Here is a 23,914-nt window from a genome sequence, read left to right on the forward strand (position 1 = left end):
ATCAAGTATTGGGAGAAATTGGCCTTCGTGGAAGACTTATTAATGGAACAAACCAGCATTTGCGTTACACGGAGAGGTAAAGCACGAAAACCTCCCACGGTAACCTGATGGCAAGGGATCTCTAACCCATGATCCATCTACCCCTGAGGATATTTTATGTCACTGCGAGCCGAATTCAGAATTCGTATTCGATTCCGGGTCACCTCATTGGAAGGTGAAAGCTCTATCCCCTGAGCCCCCACGGCTCATGCTAGCCACATTTCCACAATCATGGTTACGTGACCAGGATAGCCTGGTTTAGTAGGGCACTGGCCCTATGTCCAATAGGTTGTGGGTTTGATTTCTGTCGGGCGAAGATTCTCCTTCCCCTTGGTGACTGGTGCAAGTTAAGTCTGTCGGGCCACCATGTTCCCATATCAAATCACACCTCTGGGGGTACTGACACGGGAGTTTCCTTGACTTCTGGATTGGGTTCAAAATTACAAGACTACGGAATTGAACTTGTTAGCCGTAAACTCAGAATCAGGTTGGCTGTTCAACGACGGATATGAAATAATGGTCACGAAATTATGGAGCCTATGGTTCATAACGGGCTGTTGCGGGATGCTTGTTTTGTATGAAAGCTTTAAAAGCATATTTTTTAGCTACGCTAGTTTTAGGCACGATTTCAAGAAAAACATGTTTAAAAATCGATCAAAAATATTATTCTATGAAATCAAAGTAAATATACTGAGGATTAAATTGTCGTTTGGTTTTTTTTCTTAATATTTGTGCAACTTCTGGGAAAATAAAATATTTGTTTTATTTTTACAAAACAATCCATTTATTTAAAATGTATTTCACACAAATAGCTCTACTAATTACTAGACATCATTAAAAAATGTCTAATATACGTTAAAAATATGTTAGTCAATGTCTACATTTGATTCCTCTTCCATCATATTAGGGTGCAAGCGTTAGGACAATCCTATTAATCACTCACCATACTAGACCCCGCAGAATATAATCTTCAAAATTACATCATATCTCATTAGATTTCAAATACGTAAATCTCTAAATTATTAATTACACTAGAAAACCCTAAGATAGTATCCCTAAAATTATTCTTTATCACATTAAAGCTCACAGATACAATCTTTCTTCATTATATTAGGAAACGCAATTTCGTGAAATATCATTGAATATGTATTTAAAAAATGCCTTTTTCTTATAATATGAAAAAAAACTACTCTTTATTTTTACAGTTAGATATCCCGCCGGAAAAAGTGGATCAAATTACACCTCAAGATATTGGACATTCTCTGAAATATCAGTTCGAAAAGAAGAAACGAACGTTAGAATTTTTTCTTAATCTCGCAACCAGAATTCTCACCTTTACATTTATCTTCGTTTTCCAGACGTATGTTCAAATATTAATCATTTTAATCATTGCATCACGATTGTCAGTCATTGGTTTTAATGAAATTATGCACGTAATCGCAATCCCGAATATTGCACGTTATCGTGTGTATAAAATGAAATAGAAATCGTAAAAATGAGTAAATTTAGTTAAATTTAAACAGTATTTTATTGTTCATGCTATAGTAAGCAAAAGTACATATTTCTAACTGCAAATCGATAGAACAGAATTATTGTTCTAAATGGAATATTTTGTTGTTCCGAAACAACATACACAATATTCACCGGCAGGAAATTAGGATCTTCAATTTGGGAAATATGTACCCAATAGTTTAGTTAGCAGAGATTTATTAGGTTGCGCTCTTTAACCTTATTTTTAACGCATCTCCTTACAATTCTGAAATTATTTTAAGCAAATCAAACAATTCAAAACTTTTTATTTTTATTATTTTCTTTAACGATGATTTTAATATTTTTGAACATTTAAATCGATAAATTTGTACCTAATTTTAACCATGTAATTTTAAGTACCAAAATCAAAATTTTATCTTAATCAAACAGTTTATGAGCAAAAAAAAATTTTTTTTTTTTAAATTTCCCTAAATTAACACTTCAGTTAAATTTTGGATTTTGTAACTAAAAACTATACAATTTAAAATTATATAAGAATTTGTGCAACTTACTATGAAAAAAACTTTTCGTTTGTTATTAACTTAAATAAAAGTCATAATTAAACCTCATTTTTTTTTCTCTACTGCATTTATAGTTGCTTAGGAAAGTCTGATGTAATAATAACAATTCTGCGAACTAAAATTAGAATGAAATTAATTTAATTTTAGACTAAATAGCTTTACAATTCTTGTTAAGCCACTTACTCATTTTAACTAATAACATTTAAAATAATCATCAATAGATTCTATTTAAAAAATGAAGCTTGTTTTAAGGATTTAAACCATTTCGTTCAAAATTTACCAATGTTTTTTTGCTGGGCAAAATTTCTTATGAGCATGAGGCTTCTAGTTTTTGTCAATGAAACCGATATTTTTCGAAAGATTTCACATTTAAGTAACATTATGATTTTAAACTTTGTGATTAATTACCTTTCTTTTTTAAAGCTCTCGTAAATACTGCGATCAATACTTAAGGAACATAGAGTTCGACAATAGGTACATAACTTCATATTTTCGTCATATTGATGAAAGAAGAAAAGCACAGGTAAGCATCTGTTTTTTTTCATAATATGAATTTCAATATATATTTATAAGAAGAGAGAAATATTCTTATACTAAGCATATCCATACTTTTTAAAAATTCAGAATTTTGGATTTTAGTGTTATTTTTTTAAATTTGAAACTCCCGTTGTCTTTCAATACACTCAGATGACTACAAAGATTTAAGTTAATATGGTTTATAGGTATCTATCAAGAATTAAAAAAAATAGGTTAAAGCTCTTTGAAATTTCAAGAGGCTAAGTCCTAGTTTTTTCTTCAAAAACTAGCATATTATAGAATAAGAAGTAACACAATCATTCTTTTCTTAGTGAAATTACAAAAACAATTAATATTTTTAATTTAATGCAACCTAAAAATAAATATACAAAGCACCGAGCAGATTAAGTCATTAAAATCTATAAATTATTAAATATAATGAGTTATATAATACTTTTGTCGAATGTAACGCAGCATGATTCATTTCCACCACACATTTTGGCCAGTGTTACTCTTCTAAAATTTTCATTTTGCAATGCTTGCATTAACGTAATTTATATGTGTGATCAAAGTTTTATTCTTTTTCAAACATATTTAATTTTGAACTGGGACGAGGCATATTCTGTTCTTGGGTAGAGTGAAGTAGCGGAACTTTGCTATTCGCCTTTATCCTGTGTGCTTTAAGGGGAATTGAGTTGAGTTGTTGTTGTTGTTGATGATGATGATGACAAAGTGAAAGTGCAAGATGTTCAGTTTTCTGAGAATTTAAAATCCAAAAGTTTGTGGTTCCAATACGGAAGTAGAGGATCTTTGCTATTCGCGTCCCGCAGTGGACTGATAGTTAAGACACGGTTCCCAGCAGATCACCGAAGTCAAGCATCACTGGCTACGATCAGTGTGCGGGTGGGTGACCACTTGGACCTGTCTGTGTAGGGACCGAGGATGTGCGGTATTGGTCTTCGTTAAACTGTTCTACTTTAAAGTGCTCAACTTCGCGTGCAGGTCGTCGGGCTACCGAAGCGGGGGTGCCATCCCCTCTGAAGAGGATCAAAATTGTGATAGCATGTCTTCGGATCATCCTCAGGGGTGTTTCTCAGACCATCGCCAATAGCCCATCGTGCAGCTCTAGTGTGACGTAAATAAACTACAAGTACTCCATTGCTATTCGCTTTCATCCTATATGTTGTAAGGGAAGTTGAGTTGTTGTTGTTGATAATGATGATGGAAAAGTGAAAGTGCAAGATGTTCATGAAGAAACTAAGCAAATTCAATGTAAAATTTGCAATTTTCCGAGAAATCAAATTATAAATTTCTTTTGGACAATATTCTGTTCGTCGTCAAGAAACTTTTTATAGCGTTAGCAATAGCTGGAAGTTGGCGAGCGAAGTGAGCAATGGTATATGCATAAATTTAGTTTATTGTTTATTGGAATTACATACATTTGCAGGTTTGTGTGTTCAATTTAGGCTTATAAACCTTTGTCAAATGGAAGGACAGATAGCACAATACAGAGAAGGACAGCACAAAGATACATCCAGGGTGATAGCGAGATTCGAACCCGTTACCTCCACGTTTTGCACTTCACTTGGCGGGAGATACCACTCGGATAGGGAGGCTTCATAAATTTAGCATAATATATACATAAACTTAGAGTATCTTTGTAAATCCAATGGACATAGAAATAGAGAAAAAATATTGGAATAAAGTATCTACTTCATTTAAAGGACTGATCCTAAAGACATGGTTCCCAATAGAACAACGAAGTCAAGCATCGCTAGCAATGGTCAGTGAGCAAGTGGGTGGCAACTTTGGTCAGTCTACAAAGAGACTGAAAATGTGAGGTATCATTGTTATACTGTTCTACCGTTAAGAGTTCGAGTTGGATTATCAAAGCAGGGTAGCAATATTCCCTGTTGAGGATCAAAATTGTGAAGGATCATCTTTGGAGATTTTTCTTGAAAAAGGAAGGTATAACCTTGAGAAGAGTTTATATTTATTTTGAAACTATGACAACATGCATAAATTTTAAGTATTAAAAGTGATCAGTATCCTACTCTCAGACAATACATAAGACGGCATTTTGAGATGATTTCCTATAGATGAGCTATATTTTTAGGATAAAGTGACACTGCTGCCTCTTAAAAAAGGTGAAAAGATAGAGTTGGTGGAGCCATTTAGAGTCAGGATCTCAAAGGATGAGAAAGCCAAACTAGTAAATAATTAAATTTTCATCATTTTTTATGTGTTTTATCATACAATCATTAAGAATTTATGTTAGTATTGATTGAAAAAAAAATTTAAAGCTTTAGAGCGGGTATAAAAAAGCTAAGGATTCTTTTCAGCAGTGTTTCTCAACCTGATTTACTGGAAAGACCAATGAAATATTTCAGTGTTTTATCATGGACCGGTAAAGTTAGAAATTGGGACTATGGATATAATTTTTGCTTATTAAAGATTGTGGCACTTAAACAAATAATTCTTTGATATGTTTATTTCTGATCATTTACATGCTCAATACAAAGAAATTATTTTGAGTCTAAACGTATTTAAATACAACTAAAATTTGTATTAATTCAAATACGAATGTTAGCTTTGCTAACATTCGTATTCTAATATGAATGTTAGCTCAAATAACAAAATTGCGAAGCCAAATTGTGTAACGATGTGTAGGTATAGTTTGTCTAAAATAAGAAATCCTCCAGATATTCGTCTGGACTTGTGACCATGGTAACGAGGTATGACTATTTCAAGTAGGGGTGCGGGGTCACTGTTTTGGAGTGGTTTCGGCTCGGGTCGGAAGGAGAAAGGGAATCTGTTTCTTCAGTCTACTGTGTTAGTCCTAGAGTAAAGCTACGCTCCCTAAAATGCACCATTCTTGTTTCCATAGCACAAAACGGCCTCAGACTTTGTGGCGGGAGGAGTTCTCCGTTAAGACAGACTGTAGTAGAAGTAAATACGAAAAAAGTAAATAGGATATAATAAACATTCAAGAAAATGAATAACTGGGTTTCTGTTGTTGCTGACTAACATGTCAATTCTAAGTGTCAAACTAGTTACAGCAGCACTTAAAGCAAAAGCAAGACTAAGCTGATTTCGTTGTTTAGTTTCAAGAACACCCATAACTAAAAATGTAGTTTCCCACAAATAAGTTATAGAAATAGATAATCTTAATTGCTCTTGCATAAAGATGGGGATAATCTTTTTTAGTTTTTATCTCGAACTTATATCTAATCTTTTTTAGTATATATCTCGAACTTATGTATCACGATTCCACGTGAAAACACATGCAGGTTTGTGCTTCCACCCAAACAAATACCACCCTAGACACAGACCACAGACACTGCCTCCTTGGCATACATCTCTTTCCCGGATGTTTGATGGATGATATCTTCAAATCGAAGAAAGCAAAGAATCAGATTTAATTAGAATAATTTTTATCCTTCTGCTTATAGGTTGGGGGAAATGTCTTTCTTGTATTCGATATTCAATAAATAACAAATTAACGGTAATAGAATTTAGCGGTTTAGGAACAATGCTTTAGAGAAAATGCGAGTTTCAAAATTTGGTCTAAGAATTTAAAACGATAATTTTTATTGTGAGGATAGTTTGATACTTGCAAGCGACGTTACGCTTGGATCAGCTAACACAGGTTTATCATATACGTGTGCCATCGCAGGTATCTAATTAAATATGAACCAAAAATATATTTAGTGTTATAAGAAAACCAAGCCTTAAGACTGTAACCTTAATACGCCATGCGCAATCTCGCGATTATATACAATCATATGATTGCGTGTAGCCAATTTAATTCAAGATTTTATGAAAATAAGTTTTTTTTTTAACCTAGACGCATAATTTGAACATACAGCATTTACATTACAACATGACAAACAACATAAAATTTTTTGGGGCCGAACTTCTAAACTGTTTCGGTTTGAATATTTGCTTCATAAGTAAGGTGATCTCCAAAGCAAAGTAAGAAGTTTTACCGGTTCTATAACATAACCGCTTTGTGTATGTTTGAGAAAAGGTAAACTTCTTAGTAAGCTACAGAAAATCTGTTTTTGTTTATATTCAGGCTTTGGCTTTGTATAATGATAAATTTACGCTTTGGCTTTGAGCTCGATTAACAGTTGATCCAGCTACGTCACACAAAGTAAAATATGAACAATAATGTCCATTATGCGTAAACTTTTTGATGCTTTGTGCACAAGCAAATATTGAGAATGCTATTAGTTGTTGCAAATATGCTAAAACGTTTCTCAATGGGAAATTTGTCCTGTTGTAAGGAATTATTTTGTTTTCTGTAAATAACAAATATCCATCCATAAAGCGATAATAAATGAAGATAACTCATACAGACGCTCTTTTCTCCGATTAGACTTCTAAATATTTGTTATACAATAAAACTTATTGACTACTTTCTGTACGTAGCTTCAGTGGTCATCTTATAGAGGGGTTTGAGGGATCAATTTTTTTGACTTCATTTCTTTTTGTATATAAATTAAAATCTTCATGTTATTCATATATTTTTTACGCAGTATATTTATTGCATATAATGATTCAAAATAAAAACAAACGTACTTAAGTTTTTTTTTAAAACTCGATTTTAACATTTTATTTAGCAAATAAACCATAAATCTTAAGAGTGGAATTAATTGCCAAAAGAAATTTTTTAGCGCATATTTGATACTAGACAGATTAGTATAAAACAGCAATTATGCATATTTTGTTAATGACGAAAGTCGATTATTGATTATGAATAATTTCTTAAAATATCAGTACACACGAACATAGATTTAAATAGAAATCTTTACATCATATTTATTTCGAGATTTCAAAGTTTATGTTGTTATATTTATAAACATATTTGTTACAGAAACCCTTAGTTGTTGTTGTCATTGGCCATTAAGGAAAGGGGTGTGATTGTTCTTGTTTTTCCAGTGGTGTCATCTACGGCTTAGAATTCGTCTTCTTCCACACCCATACGTCACACCCGTTTATAGGGTGGACACATTCATACATCCATTCATTCATCCACAGATCGTAATTTTGCCCTCAACCAGAGAACGATCAATCTCCAATCCAGTACACACAGAGATATAATTTGTTACGGATGACTTTGTGACCCGACATATTTAATGTGCACCTGTCACCATTCACTATACGGGAAAAGCTCTTAGTAGTTTTCTCATACGGTCAACTTACAAAGAGGTTTAATTAGTTTTTTCACATTATGTTACTGATTCAGTGAAATTAAGGAAAAGAATACAGTATATAAAATTTCCGGAGAAAGTTTATTCTTCCGGTAAAATTATGAAGGGTTTAAAATAGTGTTTAATATCAATAGTCAAATATATCAATAAAAATAGTGTTTAATATCAATAGTTAATAGTCACCTAGTAAAATTTGACTTACTTCATCGGTCAACATAGAAGATAGACAAGTCTAGTTTACATGGTTTGTTGTAAATTAAAACTGTCAGTTTTTTTATAGACACTAACTAAAAATGGTGTTTTTTATTTATTGAAAGCTTATGAATTCAATTTTGTTGGTTGGAGAGTTATTGACTGCTTCGATTATTTTGACATTTGACTGGATATTCTGCGAATTTCTAATGCTTATACAAAGACATTCCCAGATTACATATTATCAGACTGGTATATATATATTTTTATTTCTTCTTTCCTAAAAAAATAGTAATAACAATAAAATAATAAATAATTTAAAAGTGAGCTTTTAGAATGCTAGCTTGATGTTTATATAGATTATAAGGCATTATTGAGGAAATGTATGTACAATTTATTTTAAAGTAAAATTAATATTCGGGAATTATGTATATTGAAGTGTAATAATTATACAAACAATAACGGAGTGAATATCTCATTGTATTTTATTTTAATATTTTGCACCAAAATACAGATTTGAAAGAATACGAAGTTTTCAAGATAAAGCAAAACCTACGCCAAAACTGGTGTTAAAATTTTTATTCAATTACTGAAAATATTTTTGTTGTGCTTGTTAATTTTGCTAGAAAATAGAAGCATTATTTTAGTAGATAAAAGTTAACTCAATATCCCTTTTATAGGATCCTACAACATGATAAAAATCAATTTTAAGCTTACAATGTTTTGTTTGAACATTTCTAAAGTGAATTATTTTTGAGATGGAAAAAGGCTTATTCGGTTTTGCATATATCAAAAGCAAATAAAAGTTTTTGTTCTTTGAATATCTATCAACTATTTTTGAATTTTCTTCCACCTCAGTTTTTCATAAGCAGAGAAATTCAATTTTCAACTGAAAGAAAATCTACTAAACTTTAAAAAATATGTTGATGCTCATGACTAACCTTTGAATGATTATCTTTCAAAAATATAGTCCTACAGTGGATTGATCGTAAAATACAGGGAGCCGGGGTTGTGCTGTATCATTCCTCGTTAAACTATCGTAATGCTCGAATTCATGCGTAGGTCGTCAGTGTATTTTTAATTTTATAACCGTTGTTAAGCAACTGACCCAATTTTGAGTTAACGACTACCAATGTTCAACTCCGTAACCTTGTAATTTTGAACTAAGTCCAGAAGGCAATGGAACTCCTGGATCAAGTATTGGGAGAAATTTGCCTTCGTGGAGGAATTTATGATGGAACTAACCCGCATTTGCGTTACATGGAGAGGAAAACCCCGAAAACCTCTCATGGTTAGGCTGGCGACAAGGGGACTCTAAACTCATGATCCGTCGACCACTGAGAATGTTTTACGTCAGCACTGTGGTCGGTGCAAGGCGAGTGCGGAATCAAATCGACCAGCCATCGCTCAGATCCAAACCCAGTTCACGGCTTTGGTAGGTAAGCGCTCAATCCCCTGAGCCACCACGGCTCTCATGGGTGTATTCAAGCTGGTCAGTCATTCTCTCTGCAGAGGATCAACACTGTGATGGCGTGTTTTCGGATCATCATCAGGGATGCTTCCCAGACTACCGATAATTGGCAATTGAAATGGACTGCAGACGGTATAGAGCAGAACTCTATACTTCGTCTGCTTGCACTATTAGCGCGGGGAGAGTCATAGAGGAAGGAAGTACGTTAGTTTCTGCTTTGATTTTCAAATAGATTAAAAACTTTTAAGTTAGGCAACTATATGGAACTGAAAACTACAGTAAACATAGTTCGAAAGGAATTTTAGTTCGAATCGTCATGGAATTTTTAAAATCTATTTGTGACAATTAAATACGAAAAATATTTAGAAAAGTGAAAATATCGTTGTACATTCCTGTACAACTGAGACGAGGAGGAGAGGGACTGGGAGAGGGTCAGGACATGGAACTGGTCTTCTCCCCAGATGCCGTATTTCGAGCGTTGCTATCGCGAATATTCCGTTGTGCAGCTCTAGAGGGACGGCTTATTCAAAAATGTCTTTATTGTCGCGAAAACAACATTAAAAAAAAGCAGCAGACAAAAAGATAGCATTATAAAGTTAGTTTTAAAAGAAAACCTCACTGAAACCAGAAAGAAAGAAAGTGAATTGTGTTGTTTAGTACCAGTAATGGTTGAAAAGATGGTATTAAACAATCTATGATGCTCAAAAGATTGAAGTTGAGTGATGTTAATACCTTTTAGGCGTCCACCACATAAAGATGACTGTCTTTGGCGATGGATTTGTGGGAACAATGGTGCGAAGTGTTTTGAAAGGATTCGATAAGAAACATAAGATTGATGAATTTACAACAACGGCAGGTACTTTATTACTAATGTTATCGATCCAATATTTGAATAACTGAAGGGAAGAACAGGTTAGAGCAACATTTTAGTAAAATCACAAAAATCTATATTGGAATGTTTAGAGGCATCAAAAAGCTGTTTGAACAACCATGTTATTCACTTAAAACAACTTTGTATTCAAAGGCAGATTAGAAAAAGTTTTAAAACATCCACTAAAAAACTACCCTTGTCAAAAAAAAATTGCAAAACATCTTTATCCACGAAATACCTCCTTTTATTCAAAGGTATGTGAAAAAATAAATGAAATAGATTTAGACTATAAAATCTTATTAAACATGGACATTTAAGAGCAGCAGAACGCATAGAAATAGAAATAGGGAGTTAATAATCCAATAACACGTGATGTACTAGTATAATGAAAAAAATAAATGGCGCAATGTCCCAATCTAAAACTTATCGAGAGTTCAAAATTTCGTCGGACAAGCATAATATTAAGGCATATCATTGAAACATTAAGCTCAGAAAGGTGTTTACTGGTCAAGGTGGTGCTTTTTGCTAATAAAAAGTTTTTTTTTCAATTATTTCTTAACAAATCTGTATTCCTTTATTGCTCATATCATGCTTGAAGCGTCGCATTTTCCTCTACCAGTGATTTTCGTTTTATATTTTTTGTGACCCACCTAGTAAATCGCGTAATAAGGGTTCTTAACAACTTTGCGTTATCTTATGCTCATCCTATATTTTCGAAGTGAGGAGTGACGTTATAACATACAGGCGTTAGTGTCGTGAAGAGTGTCGTTATAACTAATCGACATTTGCCTTATATGGAAAGTAAAACTAAAGCCTCCCATGGTTAGCCCGATGGCAAAGTGATTCTAGCCCTTGATCCGTCTACCACTCAGGATATTTGTACATCAGAACTGCGGTAGTCGGGAGCAAACTTTTCATCTACCATTCATTGCTGGGATTCGAACCTGAGTCACCTATTTGGAAGACGAGTGTTCGCTAATCGCGAGCCACCACTGTTCGCTGACAGGATTACTTCTTTTTATAGATTTAGTTAGACTTCAATTGGCCTGAACTACTTCTGCTGTAATTTTAGAGTGCATATATATTGGGTGTTTAGTAATGATCACGCTTAAGTTGCACCTTTAGAGTTCTTGCTCAATGTAAAGTGAGAAAAAAGTACATAAAAATTGATATACAAGCGAAGAAGAAACAAAAAAAAAATATCGTAGTCCGTAAAATCACTTGTATGGATGGTGGTTTGAAACACATCAAACCTAGTTTGATTTCTTGATAATGCGTGGAAGCGTTGCAAATAATTATCTTCCAACTATTCTCTCTTTCTTGCGACAATCAAGCAGTTTTTAATGTTTTCAGTTCCACAGTTTAACTAGTGTTTTATTAAATTTCGATATCAATATTATTTTTTATTACCTCACCTTTTGTATGCTGAGTACGTAAGGCATTTTAATGAAACAAATTTAATCATAAAAAACTTTAAACACACAGTATAATTTTTCCACACAATAAATAATTATCATAGAATAAAATGGCTACTAAATAGGAGGGTATAAACGTTTTAAAATTTTCAACGAGTTGAAGGTTTAATATTCATTTATGACACCTAATATTTATTCTTTTTTGACGCCATTTTTGACAAATATGCCGTCGTTGGGGAAGAATTTTTATGTTACTCTCTTTCTCATTTATCTGTTTTTTTTCCCTTTTCTTTCAGAATGTTTACCTCGAGCCTCGAAATTGCATTCCAACTCTATCATTATTTTATATTCAACCTTTCTTCTCATTTTCGCTCTGATGTTCATAGAGACTTATGCGTTGAGACTGCGCCGAGCAATCTGCAGGTTCTTCTTTCCCAAAGTAAATATTGCTTAACTATATATTATATCTCTGTATGCAGTGTGTGTAACTCAATAACGAGAAGATTAAGAACTGAAGAAGAATGAAATTTACAAAGAAAAGTTAAGAATCTCCCTTCTCTCGACCCTCAAAATTCTTGAAGGGGGGTAGTTGCAATCTGGGTTAATAGTTCTCTAATAGATTAGGCAAGAGAGAATTCGAAGTTTGGATCTTTTTTTAATTTCACATTTTGCTTATTTAGTCATCTCAAGGAAGTCGTACACTTAAATTTTATTTCTCATTAACTATTAGACCCATTCAAATTTCAAATTTTATCATTTAAAATTATGTAGATTGAATTGATGAAAGATATTATGTACATTACAATTCAAAAATTTTCGACCTTTATTTAATTAAATAATAAAGAAAATAATCAGTAAGCATGAAAAATTATTTTATCTTTAAATAAATAAACTTTACAAATGTTTTCAAAAACTTTAAGATTAGTTTAATAAGTTCTTGAGTTATGGAAAAATATGCAAAAAGTGAAATTAATATTTAAGGGTCCAAATTTTCGCCTGCTTATCTCCATTTTGGGAGTCTAACAGTCTAAATTCAGATTTCAGATTTTATCATTCAATCAAGTCTTTCATTTCAATTATTTCAAGTCAAATGTTTCTCGACTGTTCCAAATATTATCAAATGCTTTCAATTAATTTATTTTTTTTAAAATCATTAAAATTTTTTTTTACATGAAATTTTTTTCGAATCAAAATTTTTTATAATAGAGAGAAAAACATTTTAGTTTCGCTTCATGAGTTACAGAAACATGCAAAAACTGCTCAAATTTTCAACTGCTTAAAGTTCTGAACTTTAGGAAGCCTATTTTCCATATTGCTGCTATTCACTATGCTCAAAAAACGAAGAATTTAAATGCGTCGAAAAAATAAGTTTATTCGGAAAAGATTCAGATTTCAGTGTCAGATTTCGTAACTTAAAATATCGTCTATTTGAACGATCTTCTTCTATTCGATCATCTATTTAATCAGCATTTCAAAGATCGCTTCTTTTTACGTACAAATTTGATCATTAGATCAGAATTTATTCAGGATGTTTGCATTTTTATTTCGTGCAATGAACATCTGCTTCAGTTAAAGTTTCAGGGTGAATAAGCTTGATAAATTTTTTATACACGCATTTATTAAATTTAGTTCATATATATCTGTTGCCATGAAGTTTATAAAAAATAGTTTCTGTGTCTTATTCTAATTTTATCAATTTTGCGGGTAAATAAAAAAGACGAGGAAACACAATGGTTTTTGAAGAAAATATATAGAATGTATTTTCCTTGTCAGTACATGTACAGTGAGTCACAAAAAAAAAAAAAAAAACAAACAGACCACCCTGAATAACTTTTGANGCACAAAAAAAAAAACAGACCACCCTGAATAACTTATGATCTAATCATTGAATCTTCACGTTCTGAGACTCAATCTTAATGGTTTGAGGGAGTGATCTCAAATATGCTGATTAATTAGTGCTAGCGATATTTTAAGTTACGAAATCAGACACAAAAATCTACTTTCTGTGAATAAACAAACCTCTTATCAAGAGATTCAGATTTCTGATACCCAAAATATAGGGGAAGCCGAAATCTGGAAAATATGGTCCCCATAGTTTGGTCAGGAGAGTGATTCAAAGTTTGGACATCTAAATATTCATATTATTTTTTTGCGTATTTTGCCATATCTCGAGATATTTCTAAGCGAATTGAAAATTTTTTTGCCTACAATTATTAAACTCGTTTATCCGAAGATAATTCCAAGCAAAAAGTAAATTTTAATAAACATATATGTATTTTATTAAATAAAAGTTTAAAAATTTTCGAAATGTAATGTATGCAACTTTTAACCTAATTACATATTTTTTATACGTAATTTTATAATTACGTAATTTTTTTTGAATGTCACATGGCAAAATTTCAACAAAATCGGTTGAATAGTTCCTGAGAAATCGAATTTTTAAAAAAAGTCGTATATTTAAAATTTGATTTCTCAGGAGCTGTTCAACCGATTTTGCTCAAATTTTGTATTTTGACATGTAAAATTACATAATTTAAAATAATGTAAAAAATTGTATACCTTACAATTAAAAATTTCTTCGACTATCATTTAATAAAATAATGAAAAATACATATTGTCTAAAATTTATTTTTTGCATTTATTTTTTGCATTTCATAATTGTGTGCAAAAATGGGATATTTTTTGGGATGTGCTGTTATACGCAAGAAGTTAATTTAACATTGGGGAGTCAAAACTTTGGATCGCTCCTCTGACCAAACTATGGAGACCCTTTTTCCCAGATTGCGGCCCATATTTTGGGATCAGAAATCCGGATTCGTTGAAAAAAGGCATTCACAGAAAGTGCGTTTTTGTGTTTGATTTTGTAACTTAAGGTATTGCCAGCACTAATTAATTAGCATATTTGAGGTCACCCTCTTTAACCATTAAAAATGAGTCTCGGAAAGTGAAGATCCGATAAAAAGTTATTCAAAGTGATTCGTTTTTATTTTGGCTGACTGTACGTGTACTGACAAAGAGAAAATATATTTTCCTCAAAAACCAATGTTTTTGTTCAACTTTTTTTATTTACCTACAAAATTGATGAAAATTAGAAAAGTCCTTTGAAACTACTTTTTATACACTTCATTTTTTAAATGGCAAAAAATATATGTAAACTAAATTTAATAAATGTGCGTATAAAAAATGTATAAAGATTATTCATCCTGAAACTTTAACCGAAGCACGAAATATCAATTCATATGCTTGTTGGAATTTTGAACATTCTTTAGGTTTTTATTAAAACTTTTATTCTCATAGAAAAAACATACAAAAAAAACAAACAACGTAGCTTAATACAAAAATAAAGTTAAAAAATTCAGAAAACTGCTTTTGCTGTAAATATTTAAGTTAAAATCTTTAGAATAATGTTTCGTAGAGAATTTGTTTGCTAGTGGATTGAATTGAATTAGTGTAGGATTTGTTTGCTTGTGATGAACCAATTAATGTCTTCATATTTATTTTGCTTTAATTAAATTTCTTGAAAATGAGTAGAAAATTAAAAAAAAAAATTACTTGAAATTACTTTGTTTTTTACTTTCGATAGTTAAAACAGTTTTTTAAGTATGCTGTATAAAATGTCAAAAATTATCATAATCTAATAAATGATGTTATATTTCAAGAATTAAAGCAATCTCAGGATTAATTAATTATTAAATACAAATTAATAGAAAAGATTAATATTTTCTAGTTATTGAAATTACATTGAAGTCGCATATAAAAATGTCACAATCGATCCCATTCATGATATTTTATCGAAATGTTTAAAGTTGATAGGAAAATAATGCTTTAAAAAAAATTATGTCTAATTAATGCCAGAAAATGTATTTTTAGAGTAATCTTTAAAACTTTTTAAATTTAATATAAAAGTATCAAATTTTTATCTCTGATTATAGATAAGAAAAAACAGTTTACTTTATCATTTTAAAGAAAAGTAGTATTTTTTTCATCTCATAATAAACAGCTATTTTTAAATTTTTTTTTTAAGCCTTAGTAAAACAATAACTGAATTTTTCATACCATCAACATAAATTCTGCAAAAAGATTTCTGTCATTTTTTACTGAAGTACCTATTTTTTTTGGAAAATGTTTTATTCAGAGAAACAGGAAAGGTTTGCTCTTAAAGTTTGCATTGAGCAAAGAACGTTTGAATTATGCAGTGTATTATAGAAATATCGACTATTTTCCTCATTTGAATAAATGCAGTCACAGATAGATATTTTATGACTAAGGAGCTCTGATCCCTGTTTGGTGCGCTCATTAACCCCCAGGATTGAAATACTATCAATTTTTTTTATCACTATGGATAAATTAATAAATCAAAACCAAAAATTATTCAATTAAAAGATCCCAGAAACGTATTTACGTTAAAATTTAGTTCATGTATCCAGTATCGATACTAATGAAATAAAATTTTATCCTGATCCACATGTGGAATTTTTGTTTAAACCCCCAAATATTTTTAATTATCAAAACTCGTTAAATATTTTTCGAGATTGTTTAGCAATAGTGTTAAAAGTTATTTATGAATAATTTCGTATTCATTACTGAAATCGTTGACTGGACACATAATTACTTTTGTTATTAGCTTAGTGTAAAAATTAACTTAATTCCAGTGTGGTAACTATAAATGGTAAATGGGTAAGATTTGTAAATATCTTAACCAAAAACTGTCGCGTAACAAAGTAATATCTAGGATTAATTAATAATAAAAGAATACTGGTTTTAATAATTTAATTTGGTACAATAATCAAAAACATAATCACAGCAGTGAATAAGGCCAATCAAGAGTTGAATGGCGTTTTCTTGAAATATGGTTTTTAATGCTAGCAGATACTTCAAATTTTGTCCGTTTTGATTGATTTAACTTTTATATCATTGATTTCATTTCTTTGCTAATAAGATTTACGTTCATCGTTTCTTAGCTAATTGGACAAAAGCCTTAACCTATGCACGCTAGGGATTCTCAATTCATTCTGTAGTCCCTTATTCAACATTGATAGATCTCCACCATTATAATCCTATGTGGTCTCTACAAGTACCACAATCGTAATTTAAAATAGTGTCTGGTAATTGAATAAAAAATGTCGAACATAACATTAGAAAAATTTAATATAATTACTTAGATCTTTATTTTGAGCATATCAATAAAACATATGAAATCGAAGTAGTAAATATATTTAGGATTTAGATGAGGTAATCATATTTGTCTTTGACACGCTATTGAATTTTATATTGCAACTGTAAAAAAAAAAAAAAAAAAAAAAAAAAAAAAAAAAACCTCAGATCATTTTAAATGTCTTCCGGATATTTAAACTTCATGTATGTAAGTTATATTTTATTTTATAACCGCCATTGAACTGCCGACCCAATTTTTGAGTTTACGACTACTAATCAACGCAGTAGCTTTGTAATTTTGAACCCAATCTAGAATACAAGGGAACTCCTGCATCAAGTATTGGGTGAAATTTGCCTTCGCGGAGGACTTGTTGATGGAACTAGCCTGCATTTGTGTTACATAAAGAGGAAAACCTCCTATGGCTAGCCTGAAGGTAAGGGGACTCTACCATTGAGGATATTTTGCGTCGACACTGTGAGTTGAGGTTTGAGTTCGAGATTAGTTAGATAGTTTTGAGTTTCCTGTGCTGGCAACATCTTTCTTGTTTTTATATTCTTTTTGATGTAAATAAAAGTTAAGTTTTCAGTTTGTTCTACGTGACTTTCAGTCTGATTTGCTCTCAACAAAGTCCAATATTTGGTGCCGAATAATCGGTGTATTGATTGTAATCGAAGAATACAGGCTTTAGATGCTTTAGGAGAAAAAACTCAATCATACGGAAGAATTTTGGCTCCTAAAATACTTCGTGCTTTTCCTCATGAAATCTGTCGTAACTGGATTGTACATGCCAAACGTGAAAATTTTGGTGAAAGCGATATTTCAAAATTAATGAAATTTTTATCAGAAGAGGTCGAGGGATCAATTACTGCAAGTAATATTAAAGGTTCACTTGCTCCAGACTATCCTATTAAATCTTCCTTAGAAAATTTTAACGTGAATTCTAAACCAGTTACCAAAAGTAAAATAATGTCACCCTTTTGTCCTTTCTGTGAAACTGTCGGACATTGGCCTCAACAGTGCAATGTTGTAACGGACATAGACGCGCCCATACAGAAATTGAAGACTAGTAATAGATGTTTTTTGTGCACTAACCGAGGACATAACAAAAAAAATTGCCCTCGTAGAGAAAAATTTGTCTGTTCCAAATGCAAGAGAAAACACCATACATCAATATGCAAACCTCTAACCAATGAGCAGCCTGCGGCTACATATACAAACAAAATTGATGTATCGTCTTCCAGTTTCGTTCATTTGCAAACTGCACGAGTTTTCATAACTGGGCCCACAGGCATTACAAAATTAACACGTTGTCTTTTGGATGGTGGAAGTCAATCTAGTTTCGTTTCTTCTAATCTTGTGGATACTTTAAAACTTCCAGTAATTTCAACCAGACATTTGTACATTCAAGCCTTTGAATCCCCAGCTAATGTTGGCTACATGCGAAGACAAGTCAAATTTCAGTTATCAAGTATCTGGGACAAATCTAAAGTTAATGTTACTGCATTTGAAAGCTCCAACACTGTGGTTGCTGCAAGCCGGATGCAGAATTCGTATCTACCAGCCATCGCTGGGATTCGAATCCAGTTCACCTCATTGGAAGGCAAACGTTCTATCCCCTAAGCCATCACGGCCCGTAACTAAATTATAGCCAGTTTTGCTTCTTTTTACTTGGAAAAAGAACTCACGTCTCAATTGAAATTTTTTGACACCACCCAAGATGGGTATCCCCTCCCCCTCCAGGGAGAGAATCACCGATGTACGGCCATTAGTGAGTTTTGGGGAATAATTTAAAGTGGATTTGGACTTTTTTTTTCTAATTGTTTTGATGTCCAATTCGCTACAATTATGGAAGCCGTGATGACTCAGGAGATAGAGCATTCGCCTTTCAATGAGGTGAAGCGGGTTCGAATCTCAGCTATTGCTGGTCGATACGCATACGACCACCTTGCACCGACCACAGTGCTGACGACGTAAAATATCTTCAGTGGTAGACGGATCATGGGTTGGAGTCCCCTTGCCGTCAGGCTAACCGTGGGAGGTTTTCCTTTCCATGTAACGCAAATGCGGGCTAGTTCCATCAAAAAGGCTTCCACCAAGGCAAATTTCTCCCAATGCTCGATCCAGGAGTTCCCTAGTCTTCTGGATTGGGTTCAAAAATGCAAGACTACGGAATTGAACATTAGTGGTAGTAAACCCAAAAGAATTGGGTCGTCTGTTCAACTACAGTTATAAAATGAAAAAAAAAAAAATATGGACGCCAAAGTAACATAGTTTGCGATCAGTTTAGTAAAAACGAGATGAATTCATTATTCTGTTTTCATTTCAGAGAGAGAAAAAACGTATACTTTTTTTGTACAATGACTGGTTAAAGAAGAGGAACGCCTACATGCGATTCATGCGCCATCGAGTTAGGAAAAGAGCACGAGATCAGGCATTAGCGGTGAGATTTTGATCCTTTAACTTTTACTTTACTATGCCAATCTAAAATTTAAAAAAAATTTCTGATGTGTAATTCGTACTTTTGCACAATTCGATACCTTTTATGCTCGAGAATATTATTCTAAGAGCATAAGTTAAAAACAGAGAAATATGTTAAGATTTTCCACTCTAATAGTAGAGCATCTAAAAGGGCGAAGCGTTTTAGAGCAATGGCTACATGGATATACATTTCGACCAACTGTGCTCGCAGCGGTAATAAACTTAAGGCTTAAATGATGATTCTTTTGTGTTATTTCAATATTTTTAACTGAATTCATGATATTGTTTGATTTTTTGTTTCAATTCTATAAAATGAATGTTTTTGAAAGGATATTTCGATTTTAAAACAATTGCATTTTGAAGCACCTTAAATATTTAAACTTATATCCTTTTATTTAAATTTCGATGCCGAATATAATGTAATAATATGACAGAAACCAATATGACCAATGCACTCAATTTTAGAGTGCATACTCTTTAAATCTTTAGCATCACCTCAACGGTTTCTAAGTTAATACGGGAATCTCCTGTTGGTGTAACAAAAAGAAACTTGTTTTGTGTTTGCTTCGAAGTGGATCCTATTATTTGTCTGTGACTGAAACTCATATAAACAAGATATATATAGCTGATTTGTATTTATGTGCGAACGGATGCTATAAACTTTTCCAAGTTTTAAATGGAGTTTTTTACTCAAGCATTTTTTTTTTAAAATTTGCACTCTACAATTCATTCAGTTTTTATTTAATTTAGTAAAAAATGTAACATCCAATATATATTATTAAAAGTATAGTAATTAAAATTTGTCGACACATATACTCTCACTGTCATATCGATGTATTTGTTACAATCACTATTTTTCACATGACGACGGAAAATGTTGCAATTCAACACAGTGAATTAAACTTTTTTGTAGAACATCATTATTTCTCTCTGACATTATATTCTATAATTGACGTTTAACAGCGAACTCACAATGTTGAGTTCACGTCTATCAACTTCGGAGCTTTTTAATTTTTATCCTAACCCAGAAGACAAGATAACTCCTGAATTAAGCATTGGATAAACTAGTCAGAGGGGGAATTTTTCATGGAACTAACCAGCATTTGCGTTAATTTGAAGTGGTTTTTAACTTATGATCTGACTATCGCTGACGATAGTTTTACGTCAGTATTATAGTCTGTGCGAGCCGGGAGTAGAATTCCAATCGAGGCGTCATCGTTGGGATTTGAGTCCAGATCATCTCATTGGGAGGCGAGTGTTCTCTCACTGACATTTTATTTTTATTTTTCAACAGTCATTGAGCAGCCGACCCAATTTTTTGTGTTCACGACTACTAATGTTCAAGTCCGTACTCTTGTAATTTGGAACCCAATCCAGAAGACAAGGGAACTTCTGGATATTGGGAAAAATCTGCCTTCGTGGAAGACTTTTTGTTGGTACTAATCTACGTTCGCGTTACATGGATAGGAAAAAACCACGAAAGCATCTCACGGTTAGCTTAACGGCAAGGATACTCTTACCCATAATCCGCCTATAACTGAGGATATTTCACGCCATCACTGTGGTCGGTGCAAGCTTGATGCGAAATTCAAATCGTGCAGACATTGGTTCCAACCCGATTCACCTCACTGGAATACGAACTCTCTATCCCCTAAGCCGTCATAAGATATTTTTGAATTGTCATTATTTCTCTCTTGCATCAGTAAATGATGATATTTTGGATTTTTAGATTGTAAGGGAAAAATGATTTTAACCAAAATTATGTTCAACGTTCACAATGCTTAAAGTTGATATGCTTGAATGTGTTCAAGCAAAAAGTTTTAATATTTAAAGAAATTTTCCAATTTTCATCGAAAAGACTTTTTAACTGTTAACTGGTGACATTTATGACTAAGTAAATACATTTAGAAATTTTCGCATTGCCCGTGAGACTTTTTTTGTTGATTAAAACAAGCTGATTGAATAGTGCTCTAAACTAAGTCTGGCTCAAAGAATGAAAACCCAAGAAAAGTTCATGGAAGGTTCCGGATAATCATGTTTATGTGAAGAAGGAAGGATTAATTAACAAAATTTTTTTAGCTGTGATAAACGTAATTACGGATATTGCACGTTTTCTTTTTCCAGCTCGACAGTGGGGTGTTTCTCTCTTTACGACTTTTGTATCCAAGATATTTCGGTTGGTTGGGAAAATTAGGCTTTGGTAAAAAGAAATGTTTGGTATGCGAAGAAGTGGAATCAAGAAAGAGACCCTTCATTGTATGTTCTAAAGAATGTCCCTTCTGTTATTGTCCGGAATGTTGGAAGGACATGCAGGTACGTAGAACATCTTGTTACTTGAAGATTTAACTAAGCATCGTTTTGGTGAAAATGACATTCTTTACAATATTAAATAATAATATTCCTTCACTTCCTTTTGATGCGATATCATTCCCTTTTTTGAAATTAACTTTGATCCTAACAATCTGAAATGATCTTCTCTTTATCCCTATCATATGAAATGGTAACTTTATTACCTTCACAATGATATGAAGCGATAATACTCACTTTCTTCCATACAACTCTAAACGATGCATTCCCTTTTTCCCCAACAATATGAAACAATAGCAGTCAAGTTCTTTACGATATTAAATGATATCATTCACTTTTTTTTCCCGAACAATATTAAACGATATTATTAATTTTCCTTCACATTGAATTTCTCTCGCTAATTCATCAATGATTAATTTAAGAAGCTTATGCTTTTTTCGCCATTCACTATTTTTTGTACTCGTACATTACACCCATTAATATCCCATTTTAAGACTATTTTAAAACTATCTCATTAGCCCATGCGAAGTTCTATTTTTAATAGTTTGTAGCGCTTATCTCTTTATACAACACACTTTAACTAATATATAGTTTTAAAACTACTTTTGAGTTGTCTCAGGATATTTTCCCCTCTGCAACCATATTTATTGTATTAAATTATTTCTGTCGAAATGGCAGTCGCGTGACTCCCAGAATAGTCTATTTTTAGATAGATAAGGTAGCCATTTTAAAAATTGTTATTTTATTTGCTGTGTTCTAAGATAATAAAGCTTTGGCAAGGTAAAGATGTTTAAATTCACTTTTCTCTCTGTTACTAGCATAATTGCTTTAAATTTATTATTTTAATGTTCAGTTGATTTTTTTATGCTAAGATCAAATTATGGTCTTCAGTTTTATATAAATATTTTTCTTTTTAATTGAGCCGGTGAAAGTAAATTGACATGTTTCCTTTCTTAGTTACTCTTCCCCAATATTACCATGTTTATGATAACTTTATACTCTGACTTTAAGTTTAGTATTTCATTAAATATTAAGGTTATTAAAAGAAATAAAGGTAGGTTAAGGTTATTTGTATGACTAAAATTCAGTAATTTGCAATGAAAGAATATTTTAAATTTAGCTCCACTGTCATCTTTCCCTTTTGTTACATTTTTCCACTCTGTTATCCACCATTTCAAAATTAAGTTTTAATTTCCTTATATGATTTAACAGAAAGCACTTTTGGTGATTTACTGTATAAATTTGACNAGTGATGACATGGCTTTGGGAGGAAACAGAAATCAAATTCAACCAAATGTGCAAGAAAACTATTGTTACCGCTTTCATCTTCATATTTAGCTGAATGTGGATTTAGTGCTGTAAATGATTTACTGGTAAAAAAAGAAATCGTCTGGATATAACAACACAACGAGGAGCCAACCAAATTGGAACCTAACATGAAATCTCTGTTCGTCCAGCGCAAGGATCTCACTAAATTGAAATATTAAATTACTATAGAAAAATCCTTATTAAAATTATATCGAATTTGAATTTTAGTTTTTTATTATATGTTTTGAAAATTTATTTACTGTGTTTCGTTAACAATTTCCTAGTGATTTCTTCCTAAAACATATCATTTAAGTTTCTTAAGTGAACAATTCAATTTTTTAATATTAAAAATTATGTATATGTTACATAGGGGGGCATAAGATTTTTAGAAAGGCTTAGGTGGGGCATGGCACAAAAGAGGTTGGGAAACACTGGTCTAATGCATTCCAACATTCGACAGGTAGTAATAGTGAGTGTTATATAAAATATTGTTATTATTTTTCTCTTGCTTCAGCAAATGTTGATATTTGGGATTGTAAGTGAAAAATGATTTTAACAAAACTAATAATGTTCAACGCTCACCATCACTGCATGATTAAAGTTGATATGTTTGTAGGTGTTCAAGCGAAAAATATTGACATTTAACGAATTTCCCAATCATCGTCTAAAAGATTTTTTACCTGTTGACTTGCATCAGATTTCGGGGTCGGAGACATTTTTTACTAAGTAAATACATTTATTAATTTTCGCATTGCATCGGAGACTTTTTTTGTTGTTGATTAAATTAAGCTGATCGAATAGTGCTCTAAACTAAGTCTGACACAAAAGGGAAAAACCAAAGGATGGAAGATTCCGAAAAGCCGCGTTTACGTGAAGGATTAATTATCACATTTCT

The 23,914-nt window shown here is 32.0% G+C and overlaps 1 protein-coding gene across 1 annotated transcript in view; it reads left to right on the forward strand.

Annotated features, from left to right (window-relative positions):
- LOC107449749 (ubiquitin protein ligase sneaky) overlaps nucleotides 1–23,914 on the forward strand; it is a 42,775-nt gene that overhangs the window by 15,854 nt on the left and 3,007 nt on the right. Inside the window, exons 10-17 of the mRNA XM_071186096.1 lie at nucleotides 1,245–1,399; nucleotides 2,514–2,613; nucleotides 4,723–4,818; nucleotides 8,140–8,266; nucleotides 10,225–10,341; nucleotides 12,068–12,210; nucleotides 19,253–19,366; nucleotides 21,529–21,717. Of these exons, the coding sequence (XP_071042197.1) occupies nucleotides 1,245–1,399; nucleotides 2,514–2,613; nucleotides 4,723–4,818; nucleotides 8,140–8,266; nucleotides 10,225–10,341; nucleotides 12,068–12,210; nucleotides 19,253–19,366; nucleotides 21,529–21,717 (1,041 nt within the window). The remainder of the gene's footprint in view (nucleotides 1–1,244; nucleotides 1,400–2,513; nucleotides 2,614–4,722; nucleotides 4,819–8,139; nucleotides 8,267–10,224; nucleotides 10,342–12,067; nucleotides 12,211–19,252; nucleotides 19,367–21,528; nucleotides 21,718–23,914) is intronic.

The sequence above is a fragment of the Parasteatoda tepidariorum genome, chromosome 1 (genome assembly GCF_043381705.1).
Source record: "Parasteatoda tepidariorum isolate YZ-2023 chromosome 1, CAS_Ptep_4.0, whole genome shotgun sequence".
In the NCBI taxonomy this organism is placed as follows: domain Eukaryota; kingdom Metazoa; phylum Arthropoda; class Arachnida; order Araneae; family Theridiidae; genus Parasteatoda; species Parasteatoda tepidariorum.